The following is a 25790-nucleotide window of genomic DNA, read 5'->3' as shown; positions in this document are numbered from 1 at the left end:
TCTTCCCCAAGTTCTCTGTGCAATATACATCTCCTTGCATTAGAAACAAGTAACGGGAGAACTTCCAGTTTCCAAGCACGTACAGATCACCAAACAGTTTCAGAAAAAAAGCTGTGTGGACATGAAAGTAGAACCCAGCAATTTTAGCTTGTTTTCAGTACTTAGGATCTAGTACATGAGTGGAAAGAACTTCTTGGCTTTGGGAAGAAAAAACTCCAAATGCTCCACCTTTCTCTGGAGTATCTCCCATCCCTAGTCTGTATTCCCTTTGTATCCCTCATCTCACCCCCCACAAAGGATAAGCCAGGTGCATCAGATTCACAACTGAACTCATCTTGTTACTGAATACAAGCATCACTTATTTCTAGTGACTCAACCGTTTTGCTGGGATTTCTATCAGTCAGTACAAGCAGGCTAATCCTATCATTACAGAGGTATATATATTTTCCATTTATGTTTTTGCTCTTAATGTGTCATTCACATGAATCAAAATAGTACCTGAGTATTCCATATATGGACACATTTGTCAAAGGACCCACTGGCTAGATATTTTCCATCGGGACTAAAAGCTACACTGTAGACAGGCTCTTGATGTTTTGTTAACGTATGGATGCAGACACCTCGGTCAACGTCCCACAGCCGAACAGTGGAATCAAATGAAGCACTACAAGAAGCATTCAAACACAAAGCATGTCTTAGTTTGGGTGTTAATCCATTTGTAGTTTGATACTGTCAATGCCTGAAAAGAATACCAAGAGTTTTATTTTTTCTGGCTAAGCAGAAAACAATGTTTCAAACAGAACAGCAAAACCTTAACACGTTAAATTGTACATTCTCCATGACAAGGACTGTACCTACAGAACTGAATTCTCACATGTAGGTCTTAGCCCAAAGAAGGCCAGGCTCCTCTTTCTGAGGTTCCACCTGCTGTTATCCAGGAAGGTAAAATGCACATTGCCATTAATAGGATAAACTGTTCCAGAGAAATCTTAGAGAAATCTAGTCCTTAAGAATTTGTGCTTTTTATTAATAAACATTCTGCAATTCTCTAGAATTGTGATTCTTTCTGTTCTGTTTCAGTGCTGGTTTCTCTTTTCTTTTTTTTTTTTTTTTTGTTGGTTGTTGTTGTTATAGATCATCTACATCCCCAACTGTGGGCCTAGAGAAAGGCAAGGGAAATAACTGGTACTGAAAATGATACTAGAAGAACAACTCCAAGAAAGCCAAATTCTTCCATGTCCATGAGGAATAAAAGAAATAGAACAACTCAATGCGATTCTTTCCCAAATTGAAAACATCATGAACTGATTTGATAATCTCGTGGTACTAACCCTTAATTGGCATTCTACAAGTAACCAGATTTCCTAAACTCATAGAAGAATTTTGAACAGATTTTTAAGTAGAATTTTGAGCGTTATCCATTAATTAACAAGACTTCAAAAACAGTCAGTATCTGTCCAGGTGAACTGATGACCCTTGTTAGAACACATTCCGACTGGCTTAACAGGCTGCCATCTGTTTCATTTAAAACATGCACTCATAACAACCAGATGCTGGATATGAAGGTACAACGCCACATTTACAATCATTTTATCGAGATAACCAAAAAGTTAAAATATCCTATGACTCAACTCCTCTTCTTTTTCGTCTTTCAGATACAATTCCTCTGCCTTTTGTATCCATCCCCCTGATTTAGAAGTGCAGGTACTGTTTACTTTATTCACCAGATGGCTTATTAGAACTGTAAACAGAAGACTGACAGCAAGGTAGCAGTGGAATTACATGTCAGAACAATGATTCTTCTCCTTGGTAGGCAATAGAAAGAGGTGTATTTTTACCTTGCTAACATGATGTTGGAGTTTGGGTTGCTGGTGCCTGGTCCTGTAGGACTCCATTTGATAGTATAAATCTCTTTGCTGTGAGCCTGAAGGTCATGTACACAGGTATCTTGCTTCATACTCCAAATCTATATTAGAGTAATTGCAAAGGGATAAAAACAGCAACATTAAAAATCTCAGGTGAATTATTTCAGTTCTCTCCATGTTATTCTTGCAGTTTGTTTACTTAGTATCCAGACACACATACATATACATAAATACAACCTAATTTGAGTTTATTAATACAGCAGTTTGACACCTACCACGCACATGTCAGAACAGTCCCATGAGGGAAAAGTGCCACACATTTAATAGTACTTATTCAATCGATCAGAAGAACTGAATAGTTGCTATGCTGGCCATTGCCAATGCATGTATTTTCATACAGAATCTGAAGTTATTCTATTCAGAGAAATTCAACTTGCAGTTTGAGTCACAGAACCCAACAGCAGTCATCTTACAGAATAAGAGTAAACTCTTTGTAACTGCTTAGAATGTAGCAGTTTTCCCAACAGCCAAGTCAGATTTTCCTTTTCTTCCCAAACTCCATTTGTTTTCCTGGTATTTTTAACAGTATGGATGATGGAAGAAGATCAGCTATGTATGCAGTGCTGCATAGCCAAACAGTTAAATGCAAGATAAACAACATACAGCAGAGACAGCAGGTAACTTAGTAAATATGTTCTTCAGGTAACTGAGGAAATAAGACTATGCTAACAGGACTAATTCACAGCAAGCACAACAAGTCAAAAATAGTCCATTTTGGAAAGATACCAAAAAAGTAGGAAGAATTTAACTCACTTGTTATAATTTGCACTGTGAGGGAAATGATAGGTTCTTATGATGACTTTTCAGCAGCATACCCAAGTCTACTTTTGGAAATGTTACACAAAACTTTTATAGGAGCTATATTCTATAGCTAAAAGGCAACATATTCCAAGAAGTTGCAGAAAAATATCAAAAACTAAAAAAAAAAAAGCTGGAGAGGATTTGTTTCCAAAGGAAGAACAAAATTTGCCTGAAAAGGATTTGCAGTCTCTGTCACTGACGGAGTGATAGAGGCCTTTGGCTAGGCCAGTGATAGCAAATGATTCTTGTGCTAAATACAGTCAGAAAAATGAACTGGTACCAACAATCCATGGTGGTTTTTAAAACACAGTGTGGAACTGGGTCACTCTGACCATGGGGTCAGAATGAGTATGCAGAGTAACACTGGTTACTGCAATACTGCTCTGTAGTAGAATACAAGATGAGGTGTCCTCTTTATGTCTCTCCTAGCCCTATTTTCTGTAAATTTCCACTCCTCTGAATAGTCTAGAAAAATGTTTCTAGAATCCACAGGGAATAAGACTCCAGAGGGAACGTGGCAAAGACAGAACAGGATGGAGCAGAACACACATGGCTACATATTAAGAGAAAATACTCCAAACAGCAGTGTAGCTCTCATCTACATTTGTAAGTTTTGCTGCTCTCTGTTTCCATTCTTACACATAGGCTGTGTGCATACTAGAAATGCCTCTTGCCTTACCTGTGTTGATCAGCAGTGGAAAGCGATACGAGCTTTAACTCAATTATGTTATGAGAAATGTTTATTACTAGTGCAATTCTATTTGCAAACCTGTATCTTGCCTGGGATGTTTGCTTTGCTCAGAGAAAACAGTATATATTAACAGTAGCGTTGGGCTAGCTCTGCAGTCCAGAAGGAGGGCTTAGTTCTTACAATATAGATCTTCCTGTATATACATAGCCTTCATTTAACGCAGCTGGGAAAAAGCAGCAAGACTGAGAAGAGTTTGGGCTGGAAAAGCTCCATGACAAGAAGTATTTCGGCAAGCCCAGAGCCTCTCTGTACTAACAGTACTTTGCTGGTACAGTGCTGTGGCCTGGTAGCCAATGTTATTCCCAAGACAGAATGTGGATGAATCCCATCTACCTTCGAGAACCTAACAGAGGCAAGTAAACCAGCAGTACAGCTGCCTTAGGCTTTCTATACAATGAATGGATAAAGAAGTATTTTCAGAGAGCACTTCAGATTTTTGCTGGACTCTGAATATTAATGTCCTGTCCCACTGCTCTGGCCAAGGCTTTTAAAAAAAAAATCAGATGACTTCAGTGAAATTACTTTCAGACAGAAAGACTCCAAGGGGAAAATTCTTTACCTTTACTTCTTTTTTGCAATAGACTGTTTCTCGGCATAAGGAAGTTGCTATGAACTTCCATTGACAGGCAAGCAGATATATATATATCTGTATATAAATATATATGTGTACATTTAAACTAAGAATATTCTGTGACAGTGACTTATCAGTCACTTGATATTTATTTGGATAGGATGTTTCAGTTTTCCCAGTGGCTACTTCTCTATTTTCAATCTTTCCCATTGGCTTTAAGAAACCTGTGATAAATTAAACTATTGTTCATGAAGAGTATTCAGTCATATAGTATATAATTCCGGAGAAGATTCTAAGAAGACTGAAAACCAAATAATTTTTGTCTTTGCTTTCTGATCAGCAGGTGTGGAGATTATATTACCTTTAATGTCATATCATCAGAGCAAGATGCTAGTAGCATGCCAGATGGGTCCCACTTGATAGCATTAACCTCATTCTGAAATAAAGAGTGATTTTATTAGGTGAATATTCAGGTTACCCGCATTGTACTGGGCACCCAGCAGAGGGCGCTCAAGCTTTATGTCTCCAACAAGGTGAACTACAAACTGCAGCTCTGCTCTATGGGCGAACAAAACAAGAGCTGCCTCCGCAAGAAACTCTCTAAACATCATGTAGGAATGGTCACCATTTTGCGTTTGTGAAAAGCACACACAATCAGTCTTCTGATACGTTTTTCTAGTGCAACCACTCTCAAACTCCTCAACTGCAAGGATTTAAATAAACCCTCAATCCAGACAGAATCGTAACACATCATTAACTGATTTTTAAACTGAAGTATTTCTTAGCTTAATATTTAGCAGATCTACAACAGAAAATACCAGTGGGGCACAGAGTTTTGTGGACTTTATCATTCTTAGTATTGCAGTTCTACAACACAGGCCTCTCTAACAAGGACTGTATTTCTGACAAAATTCAGCATACTGAATATTTCATGATTTTTTCCAGGTCAGTTTTTATAGCACTTTGCAATTAACTAAACCTAATGTATCCCCATGGCAATCAGAAAGTTTCTGGTGCTTTTTTGAGGGTCATACATCTGTACTTTAAAAGAGCGTTGCACAAAAAGGAAAAAGAATCTTTTTTTTTAAAGCACAGACTGACTCAGAGTCTCAGTGAAAACAATCCTGGAAAACATGTTAATTTCTCTTTATCCGTTTTACACATTTCAGTTGACATTAAGAGGAACTGTACAAATATTTGAAGGCAAAATTTGGTCTGTGTGCAAAATGGTGCAATTCATATAATCATAAAAACCACCGTTCTGCAAGTAGGAACATAGAACTTGCCATAAAATGGCAGCCTAATGTGAGTTTAACCACAGACTAGCTAGAGGTCCCCAAAAGCATTACTTCTCCTCTGTGTGGAGATAGCCAGTTCTGGGAGTTAATATCTACATTACAGGTCTGTATCCGATAGCAGTTTTCTCATGAACGAAAGCTGGAAAAACTAGCCTTTAACAGGCACTGTGTACTAAAAAATGAGTTGTAAAATACATCTTGAACAGATATTAGATGAAATTGATTTTAAAACTGAACAACTGGAGGTAAACTGTTCTCTTCTTATTCATCGTTCTCACTTTCTGAAGGAAATTACACCAGTGGTAAACAAAATCTTATTTATTTATGTGCCTTCAGTCTGCAGCTCCTGCTACATATAAATAGTCTCATTGTTTAAGTTGCAGGTTTTGCCTCCTGCAATGATTTAGAACAGTTTATCCCTTCTCACAGGCAGTGACTCACTCCCGAAGAATATGCTTTTAGGGAAGCAATGGGATATAACGCCAGCGGCTCCAGAATGCAAACACATCAGCTGTCATCGTTATTACGTGCGGCTGTGACTTAATCACTAACATTTTAGACTTCTTAAACTTACTGTGTGTCCTTGAAAGGTTTTAACGGGACGATCACAGCCAAGTCTGCATACGTGAATGCACATGTCAGTGCTGCAGGAGGCAAAAGTAGTGTTGTTCTGCCAGTCTACATCCAGAGCAGGAGCTGTGAAGCAGAAACAACAGACGGAACATCAGGGAACACAGCAAAGAAATATTCAACCCCAATCATTTTCCTTCTGTCACCCACGTGGATCAAAGAAACTAAAAACTTGTTGTGGACCTACCACCTGCAACTAGTTGCAGGCCTGACAGACACTGTCCGAAATTTTCTCTTTTGCAGTGGGTGATTTAGATCTTTGTGCAGGACCTAGCTGTGAGAATCTTTTGGACAAAAGAGGGCAAAACTATCCTGCTCATGTACCATTCATTTCTCTGTAAGCCAGTCCAACCAAGCTGTTGGGAAAAAAAACAATTCTGAAGAAAGAAGATGATTTCAGCTGTGTTAGAGTTTGATCAGAATGTGAATGTCAGATACAACACACGGGAGGGAGAAGGAGCATGTGGCCATCTTCCTTTATACTCTGCGCAACAATGAGTGCAAACCTGCTGCTCTGTGCAGACACAAGTGGATCAACTTAATATCAATTTATTGATAATATAATAATAAAAATTAATCAACAAAATATCTGTATTCAATTCAATTTGGCTGTGGATAGATTTAAGATCAGTACATTGATCAAACCTATCTGAAATCACAGGATGAGTTTCTGAAGAGGGTTTGTCATTAATGGAGACTGAACTACTGAAACTTTGCACATCGACAGCACCTCAGCACGTAACTATAACTTGTGTGCAAAATTGTAAAAAATCTCTAAATCTTTACAGTAAGTGTTTCTGTGTCTGCTGCCTGTTTTTTTTTTCTTTCTTTTTTTCAATTCAAGAAAGAGTTTTGCCGCCCTCCAGAGGATGATATGGGACTTGCCAAAACACAGTAATCATCATTTTCTGCACACTGGTGAGAAATGAATGTCTCAGAATGAGACTAGTGTCTAGAAAGCAAAGTTGACTCTCTCTCTGGCAACAGTATAATGTAAGTTTGTTGTTAAAATGAAAATAAGAAATGCCTTAATGCAAAGATGCTTAGAGAAATACTTTTATAATACAGAGGTAAAAAGATACCTGTTCTGCCAAGCCTATTCTATTTAAGTACATTTTTTCTGCTCTAATTTTCATGAACTGTAAAATGAGACTGAACGTCACTTGACCATCTGATAGCTCTTTAAATGAGAACAGAGGGCTGGAATTGTTTCAAATACAAGTATTATTTAGAATATTAAAGAAAATTCTTAATAAAGCTCTGTGACAGGTAAGGAATCCATTCTTTGTAGAACTGTAAAGGAAATCTGTGTGAGAGAGGCAGATTACTTCGAGATTCCCGATGAATGGGAATAAGAATCAGGAAACAGTGAAAGATTTTGTTTCTCTAACTGCCTGTTTGTCTTTTATTTTTTATTTTTAAGCTGCAAGCTTAAATACAATAGGATAAGTTAAACTTGTATTACTGTTCCAGAGCAAACAAAAGATCTGTCTTCATTAACAGCTATATACCTTTGGGGCTAATATCTAGCATGAGACATGAGTTGAAAAGTAATTTTCTGAAAGCCACTGGCACCTGAAGCAATGGATTTGCATTACTGTATAATTTGAATTATACAATGTTGATAATTAATACAGATTCATTTATTAGTGTGGTTAATCATGTGTTTACTGGATAAATAACTACATGAAACTGTCTAGAAAAAAAAATCCAATGTAGATTTTGATGCAAGTAATTGAATTGCCAAAGTGTCTTCAAAACCACAGGACGCTGGCCAATTGCTTGAAAACACTTAGAATGTCACCTAGTAAAAGCAGCAACAAGCCCTGAAGAAACGCAGCCATAATAAATGCCAAGAACAAATGTATTACAACAATTATCAGTTAATTCAGGCCACTTTGCATCAAATTTTGGTGCGTTTTAGAATGAGAAGCTCAAACATGGAGTTAATTCTTCTTAATGAGTCATTCAGAGCACTTAAATGTCTGAACAGCGGTGTAACATCAACGAGATGGAGGCCTTCAAGACCTAGATAAAGGAGTCTTAAAGTTATGACAGTTTTGTCTGCATGTGTGTAACCTAAGCAAGTGGTAAGAGCTGAGTAAAAATTTTGTTGTTTCTAGGCCAACCGCTTCGAGACTTCAAAGATACATGCAAAAAAGAATGCCACACAAGTATGTGACTAAGCAACTATGATCTGTGCAGACCAGACGTTTAAATGCCACATTTAATCTCTGTATTGATAAGATTTTCAGATTCCAGATATGGTAGGTAATTTGCAGTCAGTCTGTTCTAGTGAAAAGGTGAAGCAAGGAGGTCAAGATGAGGTCTTGGCTTTAGAATTGTCTAGGGACAAAGATTTCTACTGATTTTAAGGGGCATGAATTTGTTCATATGCTTTTGGCCTATCTGTAATTTGTTGTTTTTTACATTCCTATCAAGACATATTTGAAATGATAATTCAATTCAGTCATGTCTAATGGTCGAAAGACAGCACATGTAGTAACAATTTTTCTTGTATTGCACTGGAATAAATATTAAAGTTTTCAACTTGCTAAAGGGAGAATGATGATGCGTCCCCAATTGATGTTGCTAAACAGATACACTTCAGTGAACATGATTCTGAAGAGGTAACCAGGTTCTGAATCCATAACTATTTAGATCAATAGCTAGGGATTAGTAAGCCTAAGAATTTCATTACCTACAACATCATACAGTGCAAAATGTGGTTTAGTGGAACAGTTCTGATTGATAAATAAATGCTGCAATGAGAAAATGTGTCAACAGACACTGGCTCCTCCAAACTGACAACTGAATTAATAAACTTGGAGTGACAAAAATGTAGAGTATGGATCTGCTGTGTGCATGGACACAGTTTTTGTCTTCCACTGAGCAGCCATTTCTTTTGCAAACAGATGTGAGTATTTGAGAATGAGACCAACTGGAAATCGAATTTAAGACTGTGGAAATTAACATCTTAGAATCAGAACAATGTGTTTTTTAATACCAGTAAGTGCTTTGTGTATGACTGCTGTATGAAACAATGATTAGTTACAGTGAACCTTTATAGCATCAGAACCTGTAACGTTTTTGACAGTTTTAATCTCAGTTTGACTATGCTCATCAGAAATATTTAATTGTGACAATTTACCAGGTTTGGATTATGAATTCAATCATCATCTTAAAAGTCTGATCTCATGTGAATTTATGATTACATCAGTGATTGCTGTTACTCAAGACTACTCAGAATCTGTATCTTGTCTATATCTTGTATCAGAATCTGTCTCCTGTGTTCTTGAGAAGGACAAGATGTACAACTGATAGTCCAAGTAAGATTGCTGTTGACTTCTGATAATTAGACAAAGCAAATACAAAAGAAATTCAAGTTAAAACTAAAAGATGAGAAATCCCTGAGGACCTTCATGCTTGCCACAGAGAATGCAAACTGTTGAGAGATCCGCATTTGCTTCTTTTCAAAGTTACCATTTTAACCTTGATACTACTCAAGTACATAGATAATGACACAAGCATTCAGCAGAGTAGTCTTGGCTGGCATGTAAATCCTCTTCTGGAGCTCAGCTTGACTTTCAAAGCTGCTTCTCATAGAAACCACTTAAAGGGGAATAAACCCAGAAACCATGCTAATCAGAATAGTTAAGGCACAAAAATACTGGTTCACAATTTGTTTTTTCTCTGGCAGACAGATTTTTACAATAGGCTGATAAAATTAAGATGCGTATTTTACGTCAGTAACATGAGCTCTGCAAAGATTACCTGAATGGAAAGGAAACTGCTGTTTAGCTTCTCCTGTGTGAGCATCCCAAATTATTGTTGTCTGAATAAGGAAGAAGGGGGAAGAAATGGTTAGTGACTGTTCAGCTCAGAGAACAAATAGAGAGAAGAGTTCTGAGGGCCACTGAGAAGCAATCGTAGAATTATTGACTGCAGAGAGCCTTGTGTGCTGTACAGCTGAATAAACAGAAATCCCTTCCAAATATTACAGAATAATTATCTAAGTGTGGGTATAGAAGTATCACCCCTATAGAGGAAGTAATGTAACTGCTAAAAATAGGCATATTCTCACTGAATAATGCCGGAGGACAGTACAACAAATTTATAATAAGCATTTTGTTACAGCTGTTTCAGTTATCAAGTAAGACTTCCTTTCTCCGAAGATGCAAGTTGAATTTGACTGCAAACCTAAGTGATACATTTCTAATAATTAAATGATGACATAAACTGTTTAGCTGCAGAGTACCTACCACTTCCTGCTACTGTGGCAGGACAGACTGAAGTACGCTCTGCTTACTACAGGTTTAAATCATTCCCACAGCACATGTAAGCAATTTCCCAACTCAAAACTACTATCTAGGTGAACTGTCAGCTTATGGCAGTACGTACTTTGAGGAAATAAATGAAGGCTGCCTCATCTTGGCGATAACAGATCTCATGAAGAATCACTGCTATTACTGGGAACTGTTGTTAGGAGACAAATGGAACTGCATACGGGCCAGTATGAAAAGGAATAAAACTCAATTCTCACAAATTTCCATTTTTACAACTATGTGAAACTATGTGAAAACTATGAAACTATCCAGCCTACAAATCAGAGTGAGTCTGAGTGCATTTCCCTTGACTACTGGAGAGGAGCACTGTCTGTGCATCCCACTGTAACACAGGCCATGCAACTCATCACTTGGAAGTACCATTTTTCTCTCCATACTTTACAAAGGAAGCCAAAGATGACACACAAATCTAATTTTTCAGATGTCAAAAGTTAGGCAAGTGTTTATTTTCCAGTTTCAGTTTTAATGGATTTCTGCTCATCATCAGCAGTCATCTGTTCATTTTAATCTCTAATATGCACTTAGCTGAAACGAGCTTTTGCTCAATTTTCAGTTGAGAGCCACCATATTTTGCATGTTTGTAAAGGAAGCCATATATATTTTATCCAAATACAACAGTTTCGATAATTAGATGAGCCAAAAATGCAGTCAGTATGTGTAAGATAACTTCCTTCTTGGAAACTGCTGTGGTTGATAAAACCATATATTTAAGTAGTAGAAGCAGTTCTTTCTTTCATTTAAAATGCTATTTTAAATAGGGAGCAAATGGAGAGTTTTTTAAAACAAACTTCCACACAAAAATTCACGTATTTATGTGAAGTCTCAAAAACGTACTCAGTCACTTAACCCAAGGAAATCCAACACACATTAGAACAAATTAAAGGAACTCCCCACAACTTTCCACAGCATCTGGAGCACAAGAAAACAGTCTTCTGGAATTCAACAGCACATGCTCACTGAGTCAGCACACTTAGAAGTTATAATTAAGTATTTTTAGAACTCACTTTATCAACACCAGCACTTAAAATATAATTCCCCTTTTTGTTCCACTTCAGGGCAAATATTGGACCTTTATGTTGACCTAAGGTGCTTGCAAGGTTACCTGGAATAAAGAAAAAGTTAACATTATAATTTGTTTATGAATTAGTCAACTTATTCTTTATTGCTGTTAACTGTGTAGGACCATTGATTCTTGTTTGACTTACCATCTTCTGTCCATATTCTTGCAAAACCATCATATGAGCCTGTAGCCAATAGTGTTCCATCACTCTGTTGGGATGTATATAAATGTCAAAGGTCAATACTAGATGAAATCTGTTCCAACCAAAACGTTCTCCCCCCCCCCGAGGTTTGTGCATTACAATTTATAGGTAACCTGAGTCCACACAATAAAATGGACAGTATCATTATTATATAATCTAAACTAAAGGTTAGTACTGCAAATAGAATGAGGAAATAAAACCCTCTGATGGCACAGCTCTGAAAAACTGAGCTAATGCCATCAGATAAAAGTAATTTATTCAAGAGGATTAGAAAAGGAAAACAAGATAGAAAAAAATTATTTGGGATTCTTCCAGATAACAAACAGATATTACATCTCAGGCATGAGAGACTAAGAATCATTAACTGATTCTGAATATCCTTACCAAATCCCAGTTGAATGAATTTCAGGCATCTACACTTAAAAGTAGAACCTAAACACATAAGCTACCTACCGTTACCACCTTGAAAGCTGTCTAACACAACGGAGCTGCTTCCAGGTTGCCCAAAGATTCCCACACGTGCTCAGAGGCACAATATCATGATGGGCAGTCTCAGAATTCTAAGTGGAACTTACAGGTTCCACTTACGAGAAAAAAATCCCGGTAACTTTAACCAGCAAATTACATGTATCCTGCTGGAGGCAGATCTTCATTGAAGGATAACCCCTATGTAGCAATGAAAGATTTACTGGGCCAGAATGAGAGAAATCAAAAGGAACCTGACTCTGGAACCAGCTGAGGTGAGTAAGTACTGTTAGCAGTGGGCAATTAGTCCCTAAGCGTTTTACTTTAGATTAGGAGTGAGATTCACCCCATTTACCTGCAGAAGTTCAGAAGGCAGGAGTTAGACTAACAGAGTAACCTAGTTTCCCCTCTAAAACTAGCAGCACTAACTGCTTCTGGAGTGTAATTCATGATCTTATTTGCTGTAGATTCTGCCCAGACCACCACGAAGGCACATGTCTTTTAGCAGGAACCTACATGACCAGTTTAGATGGCTAAATATGAGGGAGATCAGCTTTACCCTTGGTACCAAAGGATCTGAATATGACTGCTAGAAATAACCTTTCCTGTTGTAACATAAATCACATAAAACAGATAAGAACTGATTTAATATATTAAACAATTTGAAAATTTCACAATGGAATATGATTAATATTGTAGTTCTAAATAAACAATAAAGGCAGATGACATTTCATGAACAAAAAATTAGGAAAAAGCATAAAACAGCTCTTTAAAACATATGTCCAACTCAACCCTCTGTAAGCAGTCAGAGTGGTTGCAGATTCAAGTCAAGTATGTAATGATGTAGGGGAAAAAATATGGAAACTCAAGTCAACTTCACTGTGCTGTACGTTTATGTGGGCCCCTGATACGGACAAAGGCAACAACAAAAGGGAAAAGAAGGAAAGCTCAGGGATTAGACAAACAGTTTATCCAAATTTGTTATCAGTAACTCATATTCACTGGAAAACTGAAAGCACGTTGGAAGCACTTATGATGGTTAAATGAGGAACATTTAATTATATTAGGTACTAGCCCAATGCAAGTAAAATATCACTTTAGACTGGAAGGGTATGGATCTGCTGCAGGTACTATTAGAGGAAGAATGCACTATTGACAACTTATCTCATAACTGTTCTGAATCTTTGCTTATTTTCTTCTTTCAACTTCCTTCTTCCTAATTCTCAATTCAGTTTTTCCTGACAATTTTTCTTTCCCATGATGTACACAGAAAACAAATAATACGCATTCTTGATCTTATCTTAGTTTGCTTTGTTAACTTACCTGCACTTTCTGTAATATTCATCAACTTTATTGTGTCAAATAAACAATACACAGGGGGAGCTGACCAGTACAGCTACCTTATATTGCAGTAAAGATTAATCAAATCAAGACTCTGACCAGCAACTGAAACTGTATGTAACAGATGAGAATCCTTCCTGGTGCTTAGTTTTAAATTCATTGTGATCACTCTGTCTATACAACAAAAACTCTGTCTGTATCAACAAAATGGACAGAATGAAAATGATCTCAAAATTAGTTAAGGTTCCTGCAAAGTCTTCTAAGTTCATTTTACACTGCTCAGCAGCAGAAAGGAGACATTAAGCAGTCTTAACGCTGTTCAAAGACACTGCCTAGCCACTGGGGATTCCTAAGAATACCTGTTTTCCTTTGCTCACTTCAGTTATCCCTGTGCAGTACTGTAATATCGAATGTGGATAAAAGATTTTGCAGGATGAAGGTCAATAAGGGATCAAGTAATACAATTTCACCTGGGAGCTGGATGGGTGAAAGAGAATGACTGCACATGTTCCTACCCAAACAGACTACCAGGTGAGCACATTTTGTTTCGTACAACATAATTCAGACAGGAGCGTGTCTTGATAGTTCAATCTCAGAAGAAGCTTCACTGGTGCTTACATCTCCTCACATGCCAAAACAGAGTAACTATGGGATGCAAACACAATATTAATCAGCTTTCATTACTACACAGACTGCTTGTTTAATCTTCATTCTTAAAGTTAACTGAGTTTATTTTTACTCATGCTCCTAAAAAAAGATACATAAATACATCATCATTAAGCTTGAAGATGGCAACTGTACTGGAAAATTAAAGCTTACAGGGGAAAGTTCAGTCTATTATGAGTATCTGAAACAAGAGGTCAATAGGTTAGGACAGAGGTTCTGGTCACCTCAGATATAAAAGATACAGAGCAGCAGCTGTAATTGACTCCGAATTAAATTTAGACAGTTAAAAACCACACACAGTCTTAGAAGCTAGCTTACATTCCAGTCCAGTGAAGTCACATCCTTATTGCTGGGGACATCATGTCCTCCTTCTCTTATACAGTGCCTCAAAACTAGTTGAGTGGAACCACTGTTGCTGTTCTCATTGAGATTCCATATTCTGGCAGTTGAGTCTCCAGATCTATAAAAGCAATTGCAAAGAGATGAAAACTCTTGGTGGCAACCCAGCAAACAAAGTAAAAAAACCTCTACTTATAATTGAGAAAACATCACAACCTTTCAAATGTGGCTTTTCAATTCTGCACTTCCTGCATTCCCTATACTGGCAAATATTTTTAGAAAAGTTAATAGATATTTATCTCATATCTATCATTTAAATCTACAGCATAACATCATTTGCTTTATTCAAAAAATAGCTGTACATTTGCTTGCTACCTACATTTTGCACTTCGTACACAGTGCCATTACAGAGATGGTCTTGGCAGCCCTTTACACAAAGGCTGTGCTCACATGCTTCCCGCAAAAATGGCGCACAGCCACATTAACCTCCTAATGGCAGATGGAGCCCTGGTGCTCCCCAGAGGGGCAGAATGCAGCATCATCATCTGCAGAGGTGCAATGTCACCTGGCAGCTGCCTTAGGGAAGGGGACCTCTAACAGTGTGACAAAGGTGCTACCGTGCCTGCTTCCTGGCTCTGCCTGAGGATTTTCATCTACTTCATAGACAGAATGTTTTCTAGGAAGATACGTTCATTGCAGACTGATGTTGTCTAGAAAATGCTGTGAGGAGAAAGTGAAAAGTTGATCACAGTCTGCTCAAAAGTTATACAATTATTTTCACTGTGCACAGATCTTCCTTCCAATAAAAAATGTCTCTGAGGTCAGAAATCAATTTCCAGCAGCAGGGTGGAAGAGATCATGTTTTCTGGTTTACTGGGATTTGCCTCTTGCCCTCCCCAAACCCCCCCTCTTTTTAAACAGTCGATAACAACAACAAAAAAAAACAAAGCAACCAAGTAAGATGGATTTCTTGCTGTGTCCAGAGGGTAATTTTAATTTACCTGCAGTAAGCAGAAACCTGAAGCAGAATTAGGATCTCTCCTATATTTCCAAGAATTCATACAATCAAAACTAAATGTTATTGTTGATGTATCTGATGTTAACTTTTCCTTGCTTTTAATTAGCGACTAGGACTTACTTTCCAGTACATGAGCAAGTAGAAAAAGTATTTTTTTGAAGACAAAAGTCCTGAGATCCATTTTTGCTTGGATAACCCATGTTTTACGGGAAAAGAAATCTACTACAAGAGAATTTTGTACTTTCTTGTGGTCTACTAATAAAACATTTAAAATGCTCACACTAAAGATACCAAGACAATTTTGAACACTTCCTACTTTTCAATGCAAATAATGGCCAATAAAGCAACAAACTAGATTGATTTTTTGCATATTCTTCTATCAACAATATAGCCAGATTTTACATGAACAATATTTCAACAGTACAAGAAAAATCCTCTTTGCCTGTATCAGTGTCTCTGAGGTCTGCTGGGTCACTGCATGCCTGGGGAATGTGCCTCCCATCTCCTCACAACCTTTTGTGTCAAGCTGAGATGTGACCGCTGGCCAGGGCTTTGTCACAAGCTACTGCCATTCTTTGGCTTCTATGCAGCCATTCTTTGATTGTTGGCACACATCTTTCACATTGGTGATTAAGAAATAATTTGAATCAAGATAATTTTGGTCATCATATGGAACTATGAATGTAATACAGCTTCTCACTTCTTCAGAGGTTTAGAAAACTGAACATTTTGTATGTACTGGCGGGAAAGTCCATGCAGTTAAACACAAGGCTCAGAAGATACGGGGCATTTTTAGTTGCAATAATTTACAATAGTGGGAACGTAAATCTTTTATAGGCTTGGGTTACTCGTTAGCATGCTAAGTAGGAAATTCCTCCAGTGCTGGCTTCTACACTGCATAAGATTCCTGGCCAATTCTGCCCTTATTGTAATAATCCAATTTGCTATTGGACCCTCTGAAGAAAATACACAGCCACTTGGCTATCAAACACAATATCCTATTTGCTATTTCTAAAAGGGTTATGGCTTTGTTTTTCAACAGTTTTATTTAGTCAGTTTTCTGACTGTGCTTGGGCAATCTTATTTTCCAGTATTTTAATTTTGGTTTTTTTCATTTTCTTCTTCCTAAGGCTACATAAGCTATTATGTGTTCCTGCAGAGAGGTTTTATAAGCCTACCAGTGTGTGGCAGGGGTATCTGTGTGTCTTCCTCTTTGTTGCTGGGGACAAAAAAAAAAGAAAAAAAAAAAAAAAGTATTCTCTGTTCTGGAAAGTATTCTGATTTCTGTTGAATGATTCAGTGAACCCTACCTTATTAGAAAACCATAGTTCAAGCACAATTCAGAAAGATATTTAATCTCCTTAGCCCACAGAAGCATTTCTATCTGCATGATAAAGCAGCTCATTCCAACATGCGAGTCATGAACACTTGAGTAATAGGTATACTGTTCTGCACTACTGAAGAATACTGCCAAATTTTAGGAAGGCTTAGTTCTGAAAGCATTTTACTTCATGCCCTTCAGCCCTTGTGTAACCATGAATCAAAGTAGAAGAATGCTTGCAGAATTTTATTTGTGATATATAAAACCCCTGTTCCATAACAGCCAGCAAAGAGGTTAAAACAGCAGCAGCGTCTAAAGGAATTTGCATGATTATTGAACTTTGGTAGTTCTAATCTTCAGGTACAGTCTTATAATTTATGGTTATTTTGATATGCAATATTGCTACATATCTTTAACACTTCTGGCTGAAATAGGTTGGAGTTTTTATTTTATTTTAAAACAGATTATTAAAAGCATAAAGGGAACCTCCTCCACTTAATTTACATGCGTAACTTTTCCTTAAAAAAACAGGTTTCTTAAGAGTAAATGCTTAAGTTTCCTACGGAGTCAGCAAAGGGAAATGCCTTAGAGGTATCCAGAGGGAAAAGCCAAGTGTATAAGCACAGTGAGGAAGCTCACTGTCTGTCCCACTGATTCAGCAATATTGTACCCCACAATAGATAATTCAAATAGAACTTACCTAATAGCAGACCTGGTTGCACTAACAGATTTGATATGACAAAGAAATTGGCTCCAATTAAGTCAACTGCTAGTGATTAAGCACTTAAAATTAGACGAATTAGCACCTGGCATTATCTAGGAAAGTTTGCAACCCGCTCCTTCCAACTGGTAATTCAAAAGGATTTTTCAGGAGGGTAATTCACAGCAGGTAATAAACAGCTGATACGAGGAACATAGTAACTCAAAGCATTATATAAAACCCAGAGATGAAAGTTGAAACTGGCCCAGAAACTCTCCTGCTTCAGCCATACAGAGCTATAATCATAAGATCTTATGGACAACAGTTTTATGGCTAATTATTATGCTGACTACAGAGAGTGAAGATGCACACAGAGCTCTGCAAGACACAAAGTTCCCTTGTGTGAAAGAGACTGGTGTAGGTCAGCAAAGATAAGCCAAGAAACCTACTGTTGTGTTTTGGGAAGGAGGCCAGGTTCTTCACAGCCATGAGAATTACTTAAAGGGCATGGCTGGATGTAACAGAACAGAGCATGCTCTTGGAAACAGCGGCTGAATGTTCAGAAAGAAGCAACTTAAATTCAACTAGAAAAGTTTTTGGAGTTCAAGGCTCCAGCAACCTTGACATTCACAGTCTCCTTCAATACTGAGAAATTCAAATAAGTTCAGGAACATTCTGGGTCACTAGACCACAACTTCCTATGCTAGCAAGCTGATAGATTGATTACAGAATTAGGGCTGTTTGAATTGGCACTCTCTGATGGGGCCATTAATGTGTATTGTTGCACACAGGGTCCTGACGATCTCTCTGAGTATCTCCTGGGCATAGGGAACACACAGATAATCCCCAAAGTGCAGCTTGTGGGCAACCGCCCTATTTGGCAGCCAGGATGGTTTGCTAGCACAGACACAGGCCATACCGTGCCAGTTGGCCTCAATGCCTAGGAATATTCCCAGGCATGTTTAGTTTACTAATGTGGATGTAGCTGTTTCTGCACTACCCACAGAACACAACCATCTGTAATGATTTATGTATGCCATAAAATTAAAATACGCCGAAAGAAATTTCACGGAAGAAATCAGTTCTTTGAAAAGAAGGACAGCTGGATTTTAAGAGTAAAACTGGAATTATGGTTGGAATGGTCAAATCTTGACATTTGCCTATGCACGTATTTTTTTTTTTTTTACCTTCTGAAAACACTACACACACTTATTTATTTTGGAATGCTCGTTTCCTTGACAAGGTGCAATTAATCCTCCTAGAAAACTGCTTGTATGTACACTTTCCAAGTGTTCTTCTCATAAGCATCTGGTAACAGTCACATCTTTGGTAGCCTTTACTGGTGACACCCGTGTCCTGATCCTCCATTTCCATAGTTATGGGAATGGTGGAGAATGACAGGTAGCTGCAGAAGGTACTTCTTCTCACTGTTTGATCAGAGAAATTCATGTCTCCACATTTATTTTTTAAATAGCCCTTTGCCAAGTCCAGAAAGTATACATTCCTATACTAGCCAGTGCTAACCAGTGCCAGTAGTTGGGAGATCAAATACACAGCTTTCTTTCTATCCATGGGGTACTCACTAAATCTGGAAACCGATGTTGTAATTCCCTTACACAGCTTGCTTGAGATCAGGTTGTGAATCTGCATTGTTCTTCTCATGCTTTGAAGATTACATCAGGTTGCTTTCTAATTGTTAGATTAACTACCTGTATAACTTAGGGTTTGCAAAAAACACTTTGCCATGAATTGAAGTTCAATTGTTATATGTGCAGTGTAAACAGAACGAATGCACTACTTCACTTACTTAATAGGGTTTTTATGTGTTTTTTAAGGAGAAAACAGATGGGTACAGTGAAGCAGATGGGGAGACAGAAGAAAAGTAAGGACTGGGCAGCACAACATGGCTATTACAGAATCTAACAATTCAGTTTTCTCACATCAGTCTAACTGTAGGGTTTTTTTTTTTAAGCAATACTTTGTAAAGGACAAATGGAACTGCAGCATACTAAAGACCTCAGGGAATTTCTCCCTTTTTTTAATTTGGTACCATAATATATAGTTTGCCTGTAGATGATAACATGCAGCATTTCTACACTAGACATCTCAAATATTTATTTGTACAATGGCATCATCAATCAGCTCTCTTCCTGCCATTTTTCCTGCACGTTTTATGCTATTTCAATAATGTAAGCTTCATAAGGCACTCATTTCTGCATTACCTGAGAGCTAACAGAATTCACTTACAAAGAGACTAAAAACTGATCAAGATGCATATGAATTTGAGATATTCGCATTTTCAATGCGTTGCCATTAGTCTGCATGAGACACAATGCTTGACTGTACTTTCTGCCTATGCGTGTATTTATATGCTTCTAGAATGAATAGTAAAGCCTACAAATAAAGACTTACTACCCTGAAGGGCAAAGTTTACCTGAAGGGATAATGAGAAGGTAGTCTTCTATCTTGGACATGTAACTAATGGTTCTGATTACTGTCCTCCAGCTTCAGTGGAGACTGTGCAAGATACCATCCATCAAGTTCAGGGAACATAAATTTAGGCTAGATATAAGGAAAAAATCTTTTACAGTGAGGGTGGTGAGGTAACTGGAACAGGTTACCTAGTGCTGTGGTGGATGCCCCATCCCTGGAGACCTTCAAGGTCAGACTGGAACAGGCCTGGGGCAACCTGATCTAATCATGGTGTCCCTGTTCATTGCAGGAGAGTTGGACTAGACAGCCCTAAGTGGTCCCTTCCAACACTAAGGATTCTATGATTCTGTTGCCCCCTTGTTTTATCCAACTACCAGTGCTCAGTGCTCTGCAGCAAAATTAAAGACCCACTCAGTCGTCTTTTAAACTCTGCACACAGGGACTGTGAAATAGAGCTCATCCGTGTAGCATGGAAAGCACTGACAGTGAGCCAAACATTGGGAAGTAGTTATCAAATTCAACAGGTGCTAAAGCCAATAAGTGAAGTTTAAGCCCCTATACTGAGGAGTCTCAGCACCCTGTATAATGAATTGATAGATGTAAGAACTAGAAGAGGGGCAGAGCACTTGAGTAGACGCCTTACTTCAGCTGTGCAGGTACTCTCCAGAACAGAATAGCATGTGCTGCTGCATCTCAGGTGCCACCAGGTGTCCCTAAAGAATAATTTTTTATGGTATCCCTTCTCCCCTACATATTTTCCCTTAAGTAATGTGCTTGTGATAATGGATCACCTGAACGCTGTTTTCCATAAAATTCAAATTAACACCACAATGGACACGTTTATCATTACAAGTACACGGCCTAGAATGACTGGTATAAAGGAAATATTATTAGGCCTGGACATTCTGGAAATCAAATATGTTCAGCAAGATTCTGTTTTCTAAAAATCCAGCCTGTCATCTGAAATCATTTATTGGAAACTGCTGTCTTCAATCTTGTAGAGATCTTGTGTTGTTTCTCCAACCTGATATTTACTTCTGTTAATTTATTAGGGTTTGGTTTTTTTCCCCCCACATTTATTTGCATTCGCATTTTTTACTTTCATGTGTTAAGTCAACAAAGATCTCATAAGAAGATAGACTCTGATGATTTCACAGAAAGTTGGACAAATGACCTTCCTCTTCCATGTACATGCTCAGATTTTGTTAGGTAAACTTTGAGTGATGAAGACCCATTTATCTCTTCTAACTTGCATCAGTTTTCCTCCATGTTGCCAGTTGGACTTCTAAAATTTAGCCTTTGTTTTAAGTTAAATTTAAAGCACGGGCAAACACAGACTCCAACAGTGTCTGTGTACAGCTCCAATGTTATGTTTACATTAGCATTTCAGTTTGGATCAAAATTGTTTTTTCTAAGTCAATCTGACTGCCCTGCTTACCATGCTCTGTCATGGCAGAGCAGCACCAGAGAACACAAGCTGGACTATTTTATCAATGAAATTGAGACAAAATATGTCCTCAAAGCGTTTCCTAATGATGAGCACATTGGACATAACCAGGTTCCTTTTGAAGTACCCCTCTCTAATACAAACAGTGGTGGCATAAGACTCTCAAACAATAGTTCTGCCCTCTGGAACTACTACTGTTTGTGCTGGACCATGCTAATAAAGACATGGCTAAAGAGAACTCTGTTTTATAGTCCCCACACTTTTAAAAATAAAACTTGGATGACAAAGCTTTCCGAGATCCCAATATGCACCACTAACTAAGACGAGCAGGAACAGGCTCCATGAACTTCTAATACTCTGAGAATTATCCAGTTATTTTAAAAACCTTTAAAAATCTTGTTTGCATTCAGAGCCACAGAGTGCACATTTTAAATGTGTAAATGCTTCATATTCTGCGTCACCTTACTATTACTGAACTCCTACATATGTGCAGTACAGCTGAAAAAAACAGTTGCAGGCTGAAAAAATCAGTAGGGAGATTACTGATTAGTCTCTATGATATGCTCTCAAGTTCTTGCATCTCTAAATAGATTCTAATTGCAGCAGCTGTTTCCAGTCATGGCCTTACCCAGATGCTAACAGGTCACTGACAGGGTTCCAGGCACAGATGAACACCTCTGATTCATGGCCCCGAAGGACTGTTGCTTTGTTAGGAGGAATTTCGACATCCCCGTCAATTTCCATTGGCTTTGAATGATTATCTGTAAAGAGAAATACCTGAATAAGTAGCTTGCAAGATGATGTTAGGTCTGCATTAAAAACAGCTGGTTACCCATGGCTTAAACTTTAAAAGCAATGTATATTTAGTGTCCTGTGCTGTGTCACTGGTCATGCTACTCTGTTTTCTTTTCTATGACGATTCAAAGTTATGATATTTCCTCAAGATATAGAGTTTTCTAAAATATCATGTATAAAGCATGTAGCTTTAGATATAAATAATTAGTGTTCATTTCAATACAGATTTTCTTGAAGATGTCTTAAGTTAAATCAACCTAAAGTTTTATTGAAGTAGGAGATTGCCACATATGAGAAAAGATTTATGCTGTTCTTGTAAAAAAGCAGCAGATAGCACATTCATTTTCTTAGACAGTGTTAGAAGTGTGAGAGGCTACACAGATGTAGGATGTATGTAGTATGGGCCTAATTCCCCAAGTTCAGCAGGGAAACAGTGAGCAGTTCTCTTCTTATGTGTACCAGGATATATGCAAAGGGACCAACTGATGCATAGATATAGTTAACCCACATACTGTGATTCTGGGGTTGTTCAGACTGCAGTCTAAGCTACTTTGGTTTTATAAACCATTTTTATTTCCTTAAGGAAAAAAAAAACCAACAAAAGTGAGTTTAAAACAATGAATTTCTCTGAGCGGCAGCATTTCATACCAATTTGCAATGTGAATAATATTTGCACTCCAGATTTTCATTGCATCAGTATGAATCTCAAACTTCACTTCCTGGCTGCAACGCAAGATTATTATCCCCTGTGAATGAGACACCAATCAAGGGCAGGTAACACACTGGAACAACAGGCAGCAGATGTCATGTACAGAATTGCAACCCATTTCACAGAAAGCACATCCAAGAGCAGAGAGCTGGCAGGCTGGCGGAGAGGCAGCCTTGTGTTATCTCATCAATGCCTTGGCCAGCTGATCTGCTCTGATTGATCAAAATCCAAGTTCTCAATCTGGGTTAAGTCTTTTAGTTAGTCATTCTTTAATCACATATGGAGATCCATAGGTTCACAAGTGGAATAATTATGCTCCTTTATTGCCACATGTTTATGGCATTTAGAATCAGCCATCTGTCCTGATACTCATGCTCCGTTGAGCTATTGCCCACTGACTGGCAAAACAGACTGTGATGTTACACAACTGCCATCAGAAGGAAGATCTCCAGATTTCTACCCTAACCAATGCTTTCAACTACCCTAACTTCAACTACACAGTTTTGTGGTAATTTTTTTGTGCTAATTTATGCTGAGTCATGCAAGTAGCACTTTCCATAGAATTTCATAGAATGGCTCAGGTTGGAAGGGACCTTAAAGATCATCTAGTTCCAACCCTCTGCCACGGACTGGGGTGCCAACCACTAGATCATCTGCCCAGGGCCCCATCCAACATGGCCTTGAGCACCTCCAGGGATGGGACACCACAGCTCCTGTGGGCAGCTGTGCCAGCGCCTCACCAGCCTCTGAGTAAAGAATTTAATCCTAACATCTAACTGAAATTTCCCCTCTTTTAGATTAAAGCCATTCCCCTTTGTCCTATCACTATCAGACTGTAAAAACTTGGTGCCCCTCCTGCCTGTAAGCTCCCTTCGAGTACTGGGAGACTGCAATGAGGTCTCCTCAGAGTCTTTTCTTCTCTAAGCTAAACAAGTCCCAACTCTCTCTAAGCTTTCCTCATAGGAGAGGTGCTCCAGACCTCTGATCATCTTTGTGGCCCTCCTCTGGACCTGCTCCACCAGCTTCACATCCTTCCTGTACCAGGGGGCCCCCACCTGGATTGCAGTACTCCAGGTGGGACCCCATAAAGGCAGAGTACAGGTGGACAATTCCCTCCCTCTCCCTGCACTCCTCATTCAAAATATCTGCACTTCTGACAATACTTAATAATCACGGACTGGCTGCATAAAACTAAACTATTACAAATGCCTGTTTGTAAAATCCATGTATACTGAGCTTGTATACATGCCATGTATACTGTCCTTGATCATTTCCTATATAAAATTAATACCATCAGGATATGTACTAGTACTTGAGATGCAGCCTGACATTAGCAGCTGATGAGTAATCAGGGCAATACAGAGTAAAGCACTGTTAAAACCAACCAGGAGATGTGGCCTCAAGCTCCTGTATGTCTTACCAAAGCAAAGAATCACCAGGTTTAAAGCATATATTGATGAGAAAAACAGCAGCATAGTAACTATTAGGCATTCATGTGTGTCCTGTTCACACTGTGAGTTGGAAGTTGGGGTTAAATCATGCAGTGAGTTCTTTCAAGTGTTTTAATTTGAAAAAATTAAACGAGATATTATTCCTACCATATACGATCCTACTGTTACCTGCCTGGCTCTAAAGGAAGAGCTGCTTTTTACTCCTGAATAAAACCAAATGATGATTTGATAGCAGCTTTACTCCAGGGTCTCAGAGTTGTGAGGTACTATCAGAACAAGGCCATCTGATACTTAAAAGTATTTTTTGTTTGTACATGACCAGATGGAGAAATCTAGATACGCACTTTGAATGTTATTAATTATTCTGCAAAAAGAACAAACTCGTGACATGGAGAAAAAAAACCCAGTCAAGTGACGCTTGCATTAGTGCATATAAGATTGAGTGGCCTTTGGAAACAATGAAATATCTGCACAATTGTTTTCTATTGTTTTCCACCAGCAATTTTGACACTACGGCTTTGATGGCTCAGGAAAAAAGGGAGAGAAAGATGAGAAATCTTTCAGAAATTGTTTCCAAATGTTCATTCTGTATGTCTCCTCTTCCTGTTTTTCATCACGTAATTAAGTAGTGATGTTAAAAAACGTTCATATTTAAAGGATTACTCTTTCCAAAACATAAAATGCCCCACTGAATAAACAGAATGAATGAACATACTGCTTCAGGCTCTTTTCAGATAGACATGATTAAGTTGTACCGAGTGCAGCAGACCTTCAAAAGTGAAAAAATTAGTCTGCATACTAGAGAACTGTGCTTAAAGGTTAATACAAACTATTTTCTATTTCTCTATGGTTAAGACTACACTATATTCTAGTATTTTTCCTCAAAGATATTAAAAATACAAAGTCACTGGAAAGTTATATTCCCTACCCCCAAAATTATGTTGATTTCTTTTAAATATAATTTTAACATATACCAGTGAGGGATTTCAACTCTTTTTTTCCCCTTTAAATTAAAACAAAAATAATGTACTTCTAACCTGTTACCAGTGCTAACCCTGACTTTTCACAGGAAATGATTTTTGAGTTAAATATTTGACAGGCCATTCAATGAAGCTGTTCTTTATGGCTGTACCTTCAATAAAGGAGCTAGGTTGAGAGTTTTTTTTTCCAGAGATTTGTTTTTCTTAAACACAACCCAATCCTTGCAAATATAATGATAGAAACAACAGTAAAAATATTTGAGTTGGAAAACAACCTAATGCCAATTCTTTTAAGCTAATTTTTAAAGCGACTCAAAAGAGAAAACATTACTCAGGAAGCAGCAAAATAAGGTAGCAATTTCCTTTACTTATTTTAAACCTGCATCTCAAACTGTTAGATTTTTTTGTGTCTCTATCTTAAATTATGTCTAAGAAAGAGCACAGTACCCCAAAACATCCCAGCATACGCTAGCTCTGTTAAATCCAACAACAATGGAAATTATGGTTCAGGAATTCTCTCCCATCTTTTCTATCAACACTT

At 37.9% G+C, this 25790-nt stretch overlaps 1 protein-coding gene across 1 annotated transcript in view; it reads right to left on the bottom strand.

Annotated features, from left to right (window-relative positions):
• Positions 1-25790, bottom strand: part of TBL1X (transducin beta like 1 X-linked) — a gene marked incomplete at both ends in the record, with an annotated part of 52540 nt that overhangs the window by 1598 nt on the left and 25152 nt on the right. The window contains 9 exons of the mRNA XM_079547137.1: positions 499-664; positions 1839-1966; positions 4410-4484; positions 5921-6042; positions 9751-9811; positions 11327-11424; positions 11528-11591; positions 14375-14516; positions 21943-22075. Coding sequence (XP_079403263.1) covers positions 499-664; positions 1839-1966; positions 4410-4484; positions 5921-6042; positions 9751-9811; positions 11327-11424; positions 11528-11591; positions 14375-14516; positions 21943-22075 — 989 coding nt within the window. The remainder of the gene's footprint in view (positions 1-498; positions 665-1838; positions 1967-4409; positions 4485-5920; positions 6043-9750; positions 9812-11326; positions 11425-11527; positions 11592-14374; positions 14517-21942; positions 22076-25790) is intronic.

This window comes from Tetrao urogallus, assembly GCF_951394365.1.
Source record: "Tetrao urogallus genome assembly, chromosome: 1".
Lineage (NCBI taxonomy): Eukaryota > Metazoa > Chordata > Aves > Galliformes > Phasianidae > Tetrao > Tetrao urogallus.
This window is presented reverse-complemented; position numbering and strand designations above follow the sequence as displayed.